Source organism: Charadrius vociferus, unplaced genomic scaffold (assembly GCF_000708025.1).
Source record: "Charadrius vociferus isolate BGI_N301 unplaced genomic scaffold, ASM70802v2 scaffold429, whole genome shotgun sequence".
Classification (NCBI taxonomy): domain Eukaryota; kingdom Metazoa; phylum Chordata; class Aves; order Charadriiformes; family Charadriidae; genus Charadrius; species Charadrius vociferus.
Window position 1 is genome coordinate 1,761,384 of NW_009650250.1, and position 15,060 is coordinate 1,776,443.

The 15,060-nt window shown below is 38.8% G+C and overlaps 1 protein-coding gene across 1 annotated transcript in view; it reads left to right on the forward strand.

Moving 5' to 3' along the window:
* LDB3 (LIM domain binding 3) overlaps positions 1-15,060 on the forward strand; it is a 77,485-nt gene that overhangs the window by 21,649 nt on the left and 40,776 nt on the right. Inside the window, exon 2 of the mRNA XM_009893030.1 lies at positions 12,125-12,276. Coding sequence (XP_009891332.1) covers positions 12,125-12,276 — 152 coding nt within the window. The remainder of the gene's footprint in view (positions 1-12,124; positions 12,277-15,060) is intronic.

Below are 15,060 nucleotides of genomic sequence, written 5' to 3' on the forward strand. Positions count from 1 at the left end.
CAGGAATCCTTATTAAAGTAACTGTCATATTTTTTCGTTTACATAATTCATTGTTTAGCAGTTCATTTGGTGCCAGATGAAGGAAAAAAGACAAAATGGGCACAGAAAGGCAGACCACCTTAGACTTTTTGAAATTCTTTCTTGGTCAAACAGCTATCCTGCTGCCTCTTCCAAACTAATTATTTTGACATGCTTCACTGCAGAAGTTACAGTGTCTAATGCAGCCAAGGAAAACACTGTTAAGCCAAATTCTGAACTTGACTGCATTCCTTCCATGGACTTAAATAGACGTCCTGTGAACATTTATTCCATAACAAAATATGCAATCAGATTATCGTAATTAGTGCATTTACCCTCGACCAGGAGAGGAAAAGTCCTAGTTTGGACATGCAGAATTTTGAAACTCATTGTGGCTAGGTGTGTAGCTCATTACAACCTCTGCTGCCAGTGATTGTGAGAAAAATGTCTGCAGTTATCAAGGAAGGAATGAAAAATAAAAGTACAGCTTTGAAATGGAAGTGAAGCACCTTGCAGAATAATTCTGTTACACCTGAGCTATGTGTAAATTACACAGCTTGATGATACATAAGGAGTTGTGCTCTGAATCAAGGATGTATGAATATCTTAAAGTCAGAGAACAGTATTCATCTAGATAAAGCCTAGCTGAATACACCAAGCAGGCTATTGATGACTTTCACACATAATTTATGCACTTAGCCTTTGTTATCTAAGAATGTTTATTAGATATGAACATGTAAGCCATTTTCAAAATCTATGCTAAGCTCCTAAACCACTGATAACGTTGCCAAACTGGTAGAAATCTTTATGATTCACTATTACTTTCCTTCCAAGTATAATTAACTACCTGAAAGAAGTAGGAATATACAAGGAATGAGTGGTGGAGGACTGTATGTAGACAGCATGCTTCAAGGCCCTACATGAAACGCTCTATTAAAACCTGTGTGATCTGGAAGAATGATCCTGCCTTAGCTTGGTGCTGCTTACACCAGTAAGTGGTGAACACCAAATCAAGATGAGAGAAAACAGGAGAGTAGCAGAGTACCCAAAAAGGAATTGGCAAAAACGTTGCTTCCCCAGTTAACAGGTGAAAGTATCACTAACCAGCCATATTGGTATCGGGTAAATCTGTAGGCTGTGTTTTGCAGGGGCCTTTTGGTTGGGCAGAAGGTGTTCATTCACAATTGATGATTGCCCAATTCACGATCTGTAATTAAAGTAATGGAGATTTTTCATCGCACCCTCTGGAATGTAAAGTTGAATTTATGAAGATGGGATACATCTTACTTAGCATTCCCGGTACAAACTGAAAGCTTTTGAACCCTCAATTGTTCATCACCAGGGTGAGCAGCTCAGAAGGTGAAAGACTGTCCACAGTAGCATGTCAGCTGCATAGGAAATACTGATCAGGCTCTTCCTGCCTGAGTACCTTCTTTCAAGTGCTGGTAACTGTTCATAGTCTTTGCACATTGAAGTCGCCCCCCCCCCCCCCCCCCCATCTGCTGGGTAACTCCTCAGGGAATTCAAAACCTGTCATCAGAGATGACAGATCAGCCTGTCCACAAGGGAGTACTTCTCTGGGCATGTAAAAGACTGGTGGGTAAATGTTGACAAAGTAGGTAATACACCTGGTGTTACTGCTGGCAAGGGGTCCAAATGTCATCCTTATCACTACAATAAATAAGTTCTTCTGTGAATGTTAAAAAGTTTCTGGTTTTCCTATTGTGGAAGTAGTTCTATTTTTGTAACAGTGAGTATTGGGAGTATGCTGCTGAGTGGGATAGTCAAGTAAACATGCTTTACCATTTTGGAGAACTGTAGGGGCACTGGGAGTTTGAATAAATAATTTTCCCTTTGCAAAAAAAAATAAAAACCCAGTAGCTTATCCAAAGATAATTGAGGCTGCTTGAGCTATGCACTCTGCTGAATTAGGAATCATGAGATCGCAGGCTCTTGCCTTTATCTGGAATGGAAATTCCCCACGAACAGCTTGCTTTGTTGTGGTTGGGAATTTTTGAGACAAGTTTCAGCCCAAAACTCGGGCATAAAAATAGAAGACATGGTGTGATGAAGGTGAGTGGTAGTGTTCTGATCTTCAAATGCAGGTCAGTTTAAATGCAGAACTAGTCACCATAGGCAAATTAACATTAACTAGCTGAGGTCATTCATTCCTTAAAGCTCTTTCTAAATAATGTGCTTCTAAATCAGCTTATGGCTTCTCAAATTTATGAGACGTTCTTGTTAAAACCTTATTTCTGTGCACCCTTCTTGATATTGCATTTTCTGAACTTGGCAGTATTTTCAGTTGTACCTTTCAGGATGTGTTGGCTCATAAACAATATTGATATTTGATGAAGATTTTCTGTAAATGTCCGGAATGGAGTATCTTTGTCTTTTATGTAATGTTTTGTAAAAGATTTTTACTTCAGATTCTCCCTAGGAAATGGTGTGGGTTGGGAAGGGAAGCTGATGAAGCGGTACTCTGTGGGAAAAGACAACTATCAGTCCAGGTTGCCTTTGCGTGTTGCACACCTAGCTGATCTGACTTCTTTCTGACAAGAAATGAAACAAGGTTGTGAGCCCTAGATTAATGTAGGAGCCACTCCGTCATTGTTTACTTGGCCTCCTGTTTCATCACAAGCTTGATGATAGGTAGGGGAGAGAAGTCAAGTAGGTAAACTTCCGGTTACTGAACCTACCCATGTTGCATTAGTAGCTGAACAAAAATCACTGCATCTTTCTCAATAAATGATACTTTTTCCATCTTATTCATTTGATTTATTTTTATTTTATTTTCAATCTGAAATAGGCTTTACAGGCAGTACTAGTATTATTTCATTTCTATTATTTCATTTGTCTCTAAACAGGAAGCCATTCTAAAGTCACATAAAATTCTCTCATACTCTACATACATATTGTAGAGTATGTGGAAAATACTTTAGTATATAGAAAAAAGACAAAAACCACATTTTGAAAACTTTTGAGCTTAATACTGCTACGTGCCCAGAAGCCACTAGGAGATGTGTGGGAAAAGGTACTCAGCTACATTTATGCAATAAAGGATTATAAAGCTGATGGGTGTAGAATTTACTTAAAGGGATGCTTTTACCTTAGGAAAACCATATACATCACTGGCTTGTACTTTGTCAAATAAAATCTGGTAATTTTATTATACTCTGCAAGCTTTAAGTGGGAAATTTTTTGAAGATTTGTGTACCCACCATTATAATGGGTTAAAACACCCAAAACCAGCATTGGCATCATCACAGTATAAAAAGTTCGATCCTTGTCCTCAGTAATAGCCACATTCCCTCCTTCGTCAAGATAAAGAGGGAAAGCAAGCTGCTTCCTCTTTTAAAATTCAGACTGTGTTGCTTTTAATTATTATTTTGTCAGCCTGCTCTTCACAATCTTCAACGTAGCAAGTTTTCCCTATTAGATTTGAGATTATATCAATGTGTTCAAATTATTCCCTGTTAAACAAATGTGGTTCCTGTGGCTTCACAAGGGAAGGGGCATCTCTGATTGAAAAGCCAGGAGAACAAAACTTAAGCTATTATGGTTTAACAGGTAAAAGAGACATCCTCAGTCTCTACCACTTCCCTTGCTTCCTGAAACATTCAGCAGTTTACATACCTGTTAAATGTGTCAAGACTGTATTTTACCTGCTACATCTTTAAATTTGCAAGGTTCCTGCTGGGATACCTGGCAGGATGTCATGTTATGCCCTAAACATGATACAGCATATTACAGAAGAAATTTGCATTGCACTTTCTCAGGGGAACTCTGCTTCTGTTCTTTTTATTCACTTGGATTTTGAAAGGTGTTCTTCACTCTCTGAACTTTGAAGGCTGAGCTTTTACGTGTTCTCTCACAGAACATGAGGTACAAAACAGTTATTCTTGTGGATAAGGGGAGTGTTTAATGAGCAAGTGATGCTATGTAGTGGATGGTTAATGCTGGGCCATCCAATTGAAACAGATTCACATTGGGCAATATGGCCTCTTAAAACCCTAGATGCAAAAGTAATGGCATGATACCAGTGTAGTTCCTACAAATTTAGTTCTGATTCAACATCTCTGTCACTGTGGATCTGTGTTACGTTTCATCTTCTTTTTCAACAGATGCCTTTCTGTGTGTCCTATACTATTCTAGCATCTGTAAGCAAAGCATGAAGTTGAGTACTATGTATTTCTGGTTTAGAGGCAGGACTGCTATTTGTTGTGTCAATCTGGCAGCTTGTGTTTTAGTGATCAGAGGAAGAATTTCTCCCCTGGTATTCTGGTGGCCAGAAACATAACGCAATAAACAAACACACATTTAAAGAACAGTTAAACGTAAACCTGCATCAATGTAATAAGCACCCTAATTTACAAACACACAGGAGCAGAAGAGTCACTTATACATCAGTCAAATCTGTGCTGGAACCTAAGGACTTAACTGAAAGTCAAAGCTATTTTGAGTTGCTTAATATCAGAAGTGGCTGCAGGCCACTAACTGCCAAACTAAAACTCCTGGTATTGTCTTAAATGCCCTTTTAGTCAGGCTTATTGTTGTTCAACTGATCAAAAGCCCTTCAAAGTTATAAAGCATTGTGGTCTTAGTTACATACAATGAATGCATTAAGCAGAACAAACTTGAAAAAAAATACTTACCACAGTGGCCAATAGCAAAAGACATAAACCCCTCAGTTTATTGCTAATGCTTGTAGGGGGAGACAAGACAAACTGTGTTTTTATGAGGAGGTCAAAAAACTGCACAGAAGGCAGAATTCAAGAAGCCAGTAGCTGTGAAAATGTGAAAGGCCATATTGATAACTGAGATCTGTCTACTTGAAACGCAAAGAAACCTTCTGCCTTATAAAACTGCCTTAAAGTGAATTAGAATTTTTAAAAAAAGAGAAGTAGGGAAGAGGAAGGCAAACCTTTGAAGAACCTTGGCAGTTCTGAATCTGCAAGCACTTACAAGCTGAGTGTAACTTTGCTGCAGGGAGTTGTCCTGTGGAAGTCAAAAGAACTGCTCACGCACACGGGGCTGCCAGAATACAAAGCATCAGTACCTCAGTTACATTCTCAGTTTTGATTTGCATTAAGGTTATCAAGCTCGTTGATACTAAAGAAGGAATTACTCACCCGTTCCTTAAAAACTGTTGTTGTAACAAAGCGCAAGTTGTTATACAACTCGCCTCTCTGTGTCCATTTAATTTCTGCGAGATACATAGCAACACGCTATCTTGGCACAGTATGTGATGCTAACTGAGAATAGACTGACTAGATCTAACAGTTATTTTTAGATTAAGATTGGGAGAAGAGAGATTACTGTTAGTCACACCATACAAGATTTAGAGAGCTGCATAGTCTTCTAGCTATGCCAACACATCTTATTAAAAAGCCACATCCACATTTTTACTGTCATCTGTACAGTTGGTGTCGATGAATCATGCTTCTAACAGGCTAAGCTGCAAACTCCGAAGTATTTCCTTTTTTTATTTTTTAACAAAAATTTGGAAATGTTTCAATCGGATAACATGGAGTTGAGGCAGGGAACGGAACGACCTTCCTTCCAACCAGGGACAGGAACATTCACAATCAGTCTCAAAAAATTCCTTAAAGCCTTGCCTAGGGCAATCCCCTAAGTAGTGCCTACAGGCTTCCTTTCATTTCCCAGCTGAAAATCTTTTACATTGGGCTAATTTTCATCACCTGGGTCTATTTAGCTTGGCAAGAAGGGCTCACTGTCTTCTTCCTTGGAGAGCCTATATATTCTGCGTGAACAACAGCCTTGTAAAGGCATTAAGCAGAAGGAAGATTTCTGGTGTTAACTGAGGTGGTATCGCTCCAGCGTGGCCTGGCGTACCCGAGACTGAGGTAAGCCAGACAGCTCAAGTGCCAGGAGCCCTTCTGCTCTTGCAGTACAGATTTCAGCACAGGGTGTCCTGAATTGTAAGTGCTTCACTGGCCGTCCCACAAAATCTCTGTGCTGCTGTCGCATCGTGGCTCCTGGTACCCAAGAGAGGTAGATTAAAGCTATTTTAGGTGTTCTCACATGTATTATAATCTCCCTTCCTAGCTACAGATGAAGCATAGCCGAAGAGGCCACTTCAGAGCGCCTCTGTGGCTTGCCAGCTCAGCTCTGTTTAATATAAATGGAAGCTCTTCAAGGTGTCAGTGGCACATTTTGCAGATGCCCTGAGTGTTCATTTAAGGCACGCTTTGTTGCTTTGTTGTCTCATTGAAAACAAAAATCAGAAAGGAAAAAAAAAGTAAAGACAATTAGACATTTTCTTCAGGAAAATGGTAGCTGCAAAAGGGGAGTTTTCTTTAGGTTTGGTTGGTGATACATGCAAGGACTTTCATTTCCAATTTCCTGCAGTCCTCTGTCTTTACATTTAATCGGTCTTGCTCAGCTCTCCCATCTGACACTGAAAGGTATAAAAGCCATCATCAAAGATAGTGAGATGTTTGCTCTGTGCTGTAGGTTATCTCAGCTTTTTCTTTTTTTGTTCCTGTTTTATGCCCTCTGGCAATGTGTGGAATGAAATGCTGAATTTCTGCCTGATGACTTATCCTACAGGGTTTTATTCCTTTTCTTTGCTGTTTTTTCGTGTCCAGATTGTATTCTATTTTCTAAGAAACCCCATGATTTTCCCTTTGGAGCTGTTACACATTTATTGTGGGAACAGCAATGGAAAGTGGCTCATTTAGGAAACAATAATATAAATTTCCTCAGTTAACTTGTTCACCACGGGAGAGGAACTGATGTCTGCAGTCCAGAGATAATTACCTGGATTCATACAGGCATTCACCAGTTCAGTGCAACTGTTCTGCAGTGGGATTTCAAAGCAAGTCTCTCCTCCTTTCAGTAGGTCGTGCTCCTACGTGCAAAACAGGGAAGTTTTGCTGCCGCTCCCAGGCACTGTGAGCCTCAGTGCCTAGAAAGCCTTGGAAGGTTTGTTGGAAGCATCTATACAAAAAAAACGCTTGCAAAATTTAACAAAGAGAGAATTAAATGCTGTTTTCTCCATAAAGGAAACTCATTTTATTTTCTAGTGATCCTTAGTGTCTGTCCATTCCTTTTCTTGTAATAGTGTGTTATAGTCTCTGGTAACTGATAGCTTATGTCCTGTCTGATTTCTAGCCTTTCTGATTGTGGAAAGGAACATTTTTTTTTAGTATTTTCTTCTACCCCAGAGATCCTGAAGAGAAGAGGGCGTTCAGTTCCAGTGCTTTAGCGTATTTCTAGCGCTAGTGAATACCTGATTCTCTGAAATGTAGTTCTTAAATGAGGAGATGAAGATATGACTTGTTGATTTTGGGGTTGGGATCAGGAAGGGGTCAGGCATAGCTCAAGTCCTGGAAAAAGAAGAGGCTCTGGCTAATGCTGCAAGCCGCCATATTAACACCTTCTCAGTTGTATAGGCCTCCCTATGTATTTTTGTCTGCCTTGTAAACTAGGAGTTCCTTGGGGTAGGAAAGCTGTGTCTATCCATCTGTTTATACAAGCATTCTCGTTAGTATTTTAACACTCAGCCACTCAAATGCTGCCTGATCCCTATCTCTCCCTGACTTGGAGCGGAGCTGAGGGGGCTTGGATGGGAACACGTGCTGTTCCCAAGGTGGTGCAGCAGCTGCACTTTGTACACTGCCTCCCAGAGCTCCTGCTAAGTAGTATTTACTCTGAACCCAGTGCAGAATTATTTTTTAGGGCACAGCTGTCACTGTTGTACTATATATTCACCCAGTGTACAGATCTGCTCACAGCAGAGCGTAGTAAGAATTCTCTGTAGTGCATTGAAAGCAACGTGATACTTCCAGCCTGCCCACTTGCTTTAAGCTGGGGATATTGGAAGTCAGATGTCTGCCTTGTAGGAAATTTGTGAGGGCTGAAAATTCTCATCTCTGAAGCAGCAAATGTTCCTCTGCTTTTCTGAGAGAGGTGAAAGATGCTTGGCTTTTCAAGATGAAGCCTGTGCTTGGGCTTGATGTGGTAAAGAAACACTATTAAAATTAGATCTGTCAGTGGTACCCTGGCTTGGATTTTGTAAATCAATTGACAGGAATAGCTATACCTTGAATCTCTGCTGAACATCTCGCAGTAGCTTTGAAGGCATTTGCAACACCTAGCATCTGAAAGCAATGTTGTAATCCACAGCAAGAGAGTTAAGACTATTACAAAGATTTGATGAAATAGTTCTGTCTCAATCTTGCCCAGAGATGTTTTAAGAAAAAAATATTGGTGGTCAAATAGAAAAATGCATATTTGGCCTAGCCAGAACTGTATTTCTCTATTTTTGTTACTTCTGTTAATAGAAGAGAGACTGAGATGAGAGCAAACTAGAATTGTGTAGACAGATCTGGATTTGCAGTCTAATTCCAGGAGTTAATTAACATTCACCCTTCTTTTAAAAATATTTTTTTAAACCCTTTTAAAATAGAAACTAATCCCCAAAGATTTCACGAAAAGACAGTGAGACCTTCTCTGTTTGTGATTATATTCAGTAAAATTTTAGTAGATCAGAGATGAATTTTCAGAGGAAAATGCCAACAGATAAACACTTTGCATTCCATTCCTTTCTGCTGGATCTTCAAAAGTGGGAACAAGATAGTCTTGAATGTGCCTTGATACTTAAGAGCTGGCTGCCCTGTATCTCCATCTGTACACTGGTATTTTGTCCCCAACAATTATTGACTGTTCTCAATGTCTACATGCTGCGGGTTCACTTGAAAGTCTCGCAGAGAAGCCTGTTAGCTTCTAACTAAAATAGGTATAATTTTGTACTTTGATTTATATAGATTATACATCTAGACTTCAGTAATGTCTTCTATACAAAGCTCTACAGAACCAATCTACATAGCATGCTCTTAGCCAGTTGGAAGACGGGGGGAAGAAGTAATTCTTTCCTGATACTTATTATGGTCCTGAATTGCAGGTACAATAAACTAGACCCATCTTTTATGCTTGTGGGTCTTACTGTCTATGATGCTGGGGTAAGCTGAATTTTAGAGGTAAAGTGACATCTGTGGAGTGCTGGCCCCTGAAGTGGGAATTGGAAAGGAAGAGCCGTATGAAGGAATCCAGCCCAGAATTTGTTACCGTTGTACTTAGCTGGTGAGATGACCACAAATCCCTTTAATTTCCTTTTCAAATAAAGGAACACTGGCTGATAAGCCATGATTAAGACTGTTTCTTTATCTTTCACAGTATGGTTCTCCTGTAGCTCTTTGCCTCAGAAAGGGTGTTGCAATGGCGATAGGTAGAAATTCATATAAATCACAAATTCAAAGTTGCCCAGGACTCTGTTAGATTATTCTCATGAATACATTTTTTTGTTTAGGTAGTGTTTTCTAAAAGTGTTAGGCAGAAAATATCCCATTAGAATAACTGAAATTAGGTCACTAGTTCTAACCATCCCCTGCCTCTAAATTTGACTCTAATTCTAGGACAGCTGTTGTTACCTGATGTATCTTTATTTTAAGATATTATATTTAAATTTGAGGCTGCAAAAAGTAAAAAATGAGAGGGAAGTCAGTATGCTACAGCATCTTAAACTAGTCTTTAGACTTCTTTATCCTTTGTGTGGAAGCTCTGGTTCTCGGGGATTATTTTGTTTGAAGCATCACTGGGGAGTGAAAGCAGAGTTATATGTGTTAAATAGGAATTCCCAAATTAGGGCAGACATTTGACTTTCAGTAACTGGGTTGATGTTCAAAAACCAGTCTTTCTTCTTGATGAGCAAAAGGGGGAGTTCCCAGCAGTTGGAACCAGCTGTCTGGAGGCTGGAAGGATCAGCATCACAGTGCTAACGTTTTGTGGCAACAACTTGCATGTTTCATGAGGAGGTAAAAAGTGGTGTCTTAGAAAAGTGATGTGTGAAGATTATTTATTGAGAAATCTTTATCAAGAAGGCTCAAGCCTTGGTGTCTACCTGACTGTCAAACAGTTTATGTTAATAGAGAAAAAAGATAAATTGAGAAAGACTGAAGTGTCCGACTTGATGAATTCACATCTTACTGATTTATCTGAGTTTGGCTTTTGTTCACATTTTGCCTTTTCCTGACCTCTTATTTTAATGCAGATTTTGTTTCTTGACATATTTGGGGGACTGAGTGGGGAAGGGTCTTTCAGTAACTAAGTACATGTGGGTATGCAAATAATCCAAATTCTTTATAGGCTTCTAGATTCTGTGTACTTCACACAATGCAAATCAATGAAACGCATAGCAGCTGATGTTTGTATAATAGGGTAGGAAAACTGTATGTAATATGAATGTCTTGTTTCTACTAATCTCTTTCTATGAGGGTGCATTAAACTAGAGAATAAAATTCCATAATTGAAACTACCACGAAGTATTTCCCCCATCCCTCAATTCCTTAACAACAGAAAAATACATCAGGGAATGTCACTGCCATTATCAGTCAATTCTACTTCGTATGGGAACATTATATCTGTGCCTGTCCTTCACTCAGAAAACAGAACCCTTACCTTTTCATTAGAGATAAAAGCAGTATAGAAAGTGGTCTCTTCCAGGCAGATCAGTTCTGGGATGTTATTTACAGTGCCTAATTCCAAAGTAATCTCTGTTTTTAAGTAGTGTCCAAGTATTCCAGGTGCTGTGTTCTAGCACCTTATACTAGAGCTTGTGTACAACTCCCATTGTCAGACTACACCGTCGATTAGACTGAGCACCTTTAACAGGGTGTTAGAAAAGGTCGGGGGTTTTTCTTTATTTTCTTCTTTGTCTTTGCCAGTGGAAGAGCACAAAGAAGCAGCCAAGGGAATTGTTTTGGAAGGACTTTCTTGTTTTGAATATGTACATATTTTGAAGTGTTTTGAGGTCATATTATGAAAGGCAGGTTAAGGAATTTCACTTCACACTTGATGAGGAAAAGTGTTTGGATTTGTGTTGGGTTTTAGTTTCCTTAGGAATTTAACTTCACCGATTCAGCCTGGCTGAATTCACAGGGCAATTTTGGCTCATAAGTAGAGACATCTTTCTTTTATGTTCACTGTGCTGAAGGAACAAGGTTTTTAATGGCAGCCATTGTTGTAGTATTTTCAATTATCCTTGGGATTTTTCAGAAGGAAAGAATGTAAGGGAGTACCTAAAAATAAGAGCAAAGACCCATAGTTTATGTCCGTACCCTTTAAGTACTGAGTGTTCACAGCAGAGGACAACTCAGATGTGCTGACTAAAATTTGTCTGGTTGGTGGTATGTGAAGGCTATTCTGTTTCAGTTGGAGTTCCCTAATGGAGGCAAGTTTCTAAGTAGCTATAGTGTATCATTGTCATCCAGATACAGGCTGAGAGGGCTGTGTAAAATTGAGGTCAGGATACCATCCATTCGGAGAAGATTCAGTTCACGAGGCAACTGATGCTAACGAAGTGTGATGCCGTAGTGAATGACCAGAATTTCTGAACTGTTGCCTCAGTAGTTGGGTTTGTAGTTGAAACATTGTGGTTTCTTATTTCTAGAAGTGCTGGTCTGTCTTTGGTGTGTCAGGGCCAACAGGTTGATGATGCAGTAATCTGTCTTGGTAATGGAGCCATAGTTATATTTGGGTAAGGTTAAGCAAAATGATTTCCTATAAAGCTCACTATAAAAGAAGCAAAGCATATCCAAAGCCCCTCACACACATTCATTTTCTGTCTGGTCAATATAATAAATTAATTTGGGAAAAATGGCTTTTACGAGGAAAAATACAATAAAATCATGCAGTAAATAGTGGTTCATTAGTTTTCCACTTCTGAGTAATGTTTCTCTATATTGCTCATATATAAATAGTGATAATTATCCCCCTGAGGAGGAGATAATATGTAGCAAGGGAACCATGCGTTGGGCTTAACCTCTCACAATGGAAGTACTGACAAGTAGATGTTGTCCTGGACCTTTGCAGAAATGTGAGTTAACTCTGAGTTTGTTTAATTTCCATAAATTTTGTTGTTCCACCCGTACAGTAATAGATATAGCTAGTGTTGTATCTGTTACTGCATTTATTGCTGTATGTATTCCTCATTATAATTCTGGGCAATATCTCTGTAAGTGCTTTGTGTACAGAACGATTTATCCTGATAAGACTTTTTTTTTTTTTCCCTTTTCCCACACAGATCACCCCTGGCAGCAAGGCAGCACAGTCACAGATGAACCAAGGGGACCTTGTGGTAGCCATTGATGGAGTCAACACTGACAGCATGACCCACTTAGAAGCCCAGAACAAGATCAAGTCAGCCAGCCACAACTTGAGCCTCACTCTTCAGAAGTATGTTGATATAAGTTAAAGTCTTTGCATTCCTAAGGGCATCCTATGAAACTCGTGACCAAGGGATATAAGCGTTTTATCTCTGTTAGATTTACTTGAAGTGTTCATGGCACAGATATGAGATGGAAAGCTAAAATCTGCTCTGATTCTTGTAGAAATAAGCATGGATTCTTACAGAAGTCAGTATGATTGATATGCTGAGCGTATCTGTGTTGAATTTAGCCTATTGGATACAGGTATAATCCCATATCCATTCAAGTTTCTGTTTAAAAAAAAAAAATCCAGCAGTGATATTTCTTTTTCTTATTCCCATGTGGACAACACAGTTTTGTTTGGTTAATTTATGAATGACTATTCTCGAAATGACCATTGTAACAAGTATTATGAGTGCATGGGAAGAACCTGTCATTCACAGGGGGAATAATCACAGCAGGCTGAGAATTTGTGTTAATGATCTGGCACCTCTGAGTTTGAAAATGTCCCCTCTGCATTTGACAGAACAAGAAAGCTGTAGCCTAAGTGCAGGAAAAGAAGTCAGTAGAACACAGAGAGAGCAGACTTTCTCATAGAGATGTGATAAAAGTTGTCTTGCCACTGAGAAAGCAGAATCTCTTCACCTAACAGATTTCTTAACTTTTCTGGTTAATGTTGCTTCCAAGGAAACTTGTTCTCAAGTCAGATAGCCTTGCACAGAGGTTTTCTGTAATAGTTGCATTAATATTTAAAGCTCCATAATTATGTAAAGCAAAATAACTGCTGTTTTTATTGTGTTGTGGAGAAAATAATTTTTACGTAGGCTAGGAAAAGACTGGTACAGAAACCAGGTTGTAATGTGGAAGTACAGTTTCTGAGAATATACCAGAGTATCTCATATGTGGAGGTACAGTAGAGCTAACCAGTATCAGGAACAGAGTAACGCCTAAGGGAAGAAGATCTTTAGCTGAGGTTTCCAAGACAGAGCAGGGTACTCTAAAGCAAAATGTATGGCTGAATTTCTCACATGGCTTTGTAACTCTCAAGCTTGGCTTTAAGTGGGTGTTCCAGATAATGTATAAAGTAAGTACATGAAGTAGAAAGATGCTAACAAAATTGTGACCTATTTGTTAGCCTCTGTGAGAACACTGGGTAGACTTACGTATTTCCTGGACATGCATAACTTACGTGTTTCCTGGAAAAGAGTTTAAAATTACAGCTTTTCAGATGCTCCAGATTTTCTCAGGAAAATTCTTACCTAAGCACACTTCGAAATTTTTCTCAAAAGGTGTGGCCTAGCTGTTTCAAGGAATGCAAGAGAGGTAGGGTGATGCATGGAATAATTTCTGTCACCTCATATGATGTGCACGTGTGCCTCTAGTGTGCTTAGGTAAGATTTTTCAGCCAAAATTAAAGAGAGACCAGAAGCGTAATCCTAAAGGTACTGAAATGGGCTTTATATCAAAAGCCAGAAGAAAATGGTCTTCCAAAGTTGTTGAGCAAAGATGGGGCACTATCTGGATGCATGTAGTTGACTTCTCATCCTGTGGCCCACTCCATCTTCTTTTTGCTCCACTCTAATCAATGCTAGTGATATTATGAATATATGTATGATAACTTTTTTAAAAAAGATCTGCATTGTTCTGGATTATTTTGTATTTGAAAGTTAAGGAAAATCCTTTCTCATAATGTATTTTAGCGCTTCCGTCTGCTTTTCTATTGGATCCTTGTGTTTTTACATTGAGAGAAAACTTTTCTTATTGTGCTTTGGCTTGTTGCACATTTTGAGTTAATTTTCCTGAATATTGGACTTGAAACGTTGTCTGGTGGCTACCTCCACGGCTTGGCATTTAAAACTACAAACCATCACCTCTCCTTCCACGCAGAGGAAGGGTTCCCAAATCTGTGACTAACAAAACAGATTATTCTAATGCATATCACAGATGCAAGTAATTTTGATCAAATGGATCAGGCAGTGATATTTCACGTGAATAATTGTTGTGCTTTTGTACTTGCTGACCTCTAAATTACAACACCAACAACTCTAGTGGCCATGTCATTAAAAAAAAAATGTTTTACAGCATCCAGGACAGCTTGCTTATTGTTTAATGATTGAAGTAATTGTTAGTTTTTCTTAAAGTATTTTCCGACTGCTACAGCTTTATTTATTGTGGTATGCATTATTCTTTGTCCACATAATTCTACTGGAGGTATCATTACTTATAGCTTTCTTGCTCTATCCAGTGTTTCTTTTATTTTTTTAAGACTTGCCTTGTCTTTTGGTTCTGAAACAAATCTATGTGATTCAGATAATCAACTTATGTGGATAATGAACAGCCAAAGTAAGCAGTAATAGTGTGTTCCGCAAACTGAAATATGCTTGCATAGATAACAGATGTAGAAGAGTTAAGATACATTTTGAAAAGAAAAAAACAGCGTAAAGTGATATGAAATACTATTAAGCACAAATAGGTCAGCTTCTTTGTTAGCGAGTGAGAACTTTTACAGATGATGCTTTTGCTCTAAACTTGCACAATTCATAGAATCTCCTCTTCAGTATGACTGTTGCTTTTTGATGTGAGGTATTAGTTTGCATTGGTGACCCACTCAGCCTCACGAGACTTATATGGGAAAAACAAATGACAAAGACTGAATAGTAATTTCTTTTATTAGGGTGCTGTTTCTTAAATGATATGGGGGTATTCAAAAAGTTGTGCTCAGAGGCATTAAGCTGGCTTTCACTTTGCACAATTCAGTATTTATACAAGCTAAACCCTATCAGCATGTGATGTCAGCCAGCTGACATATGCA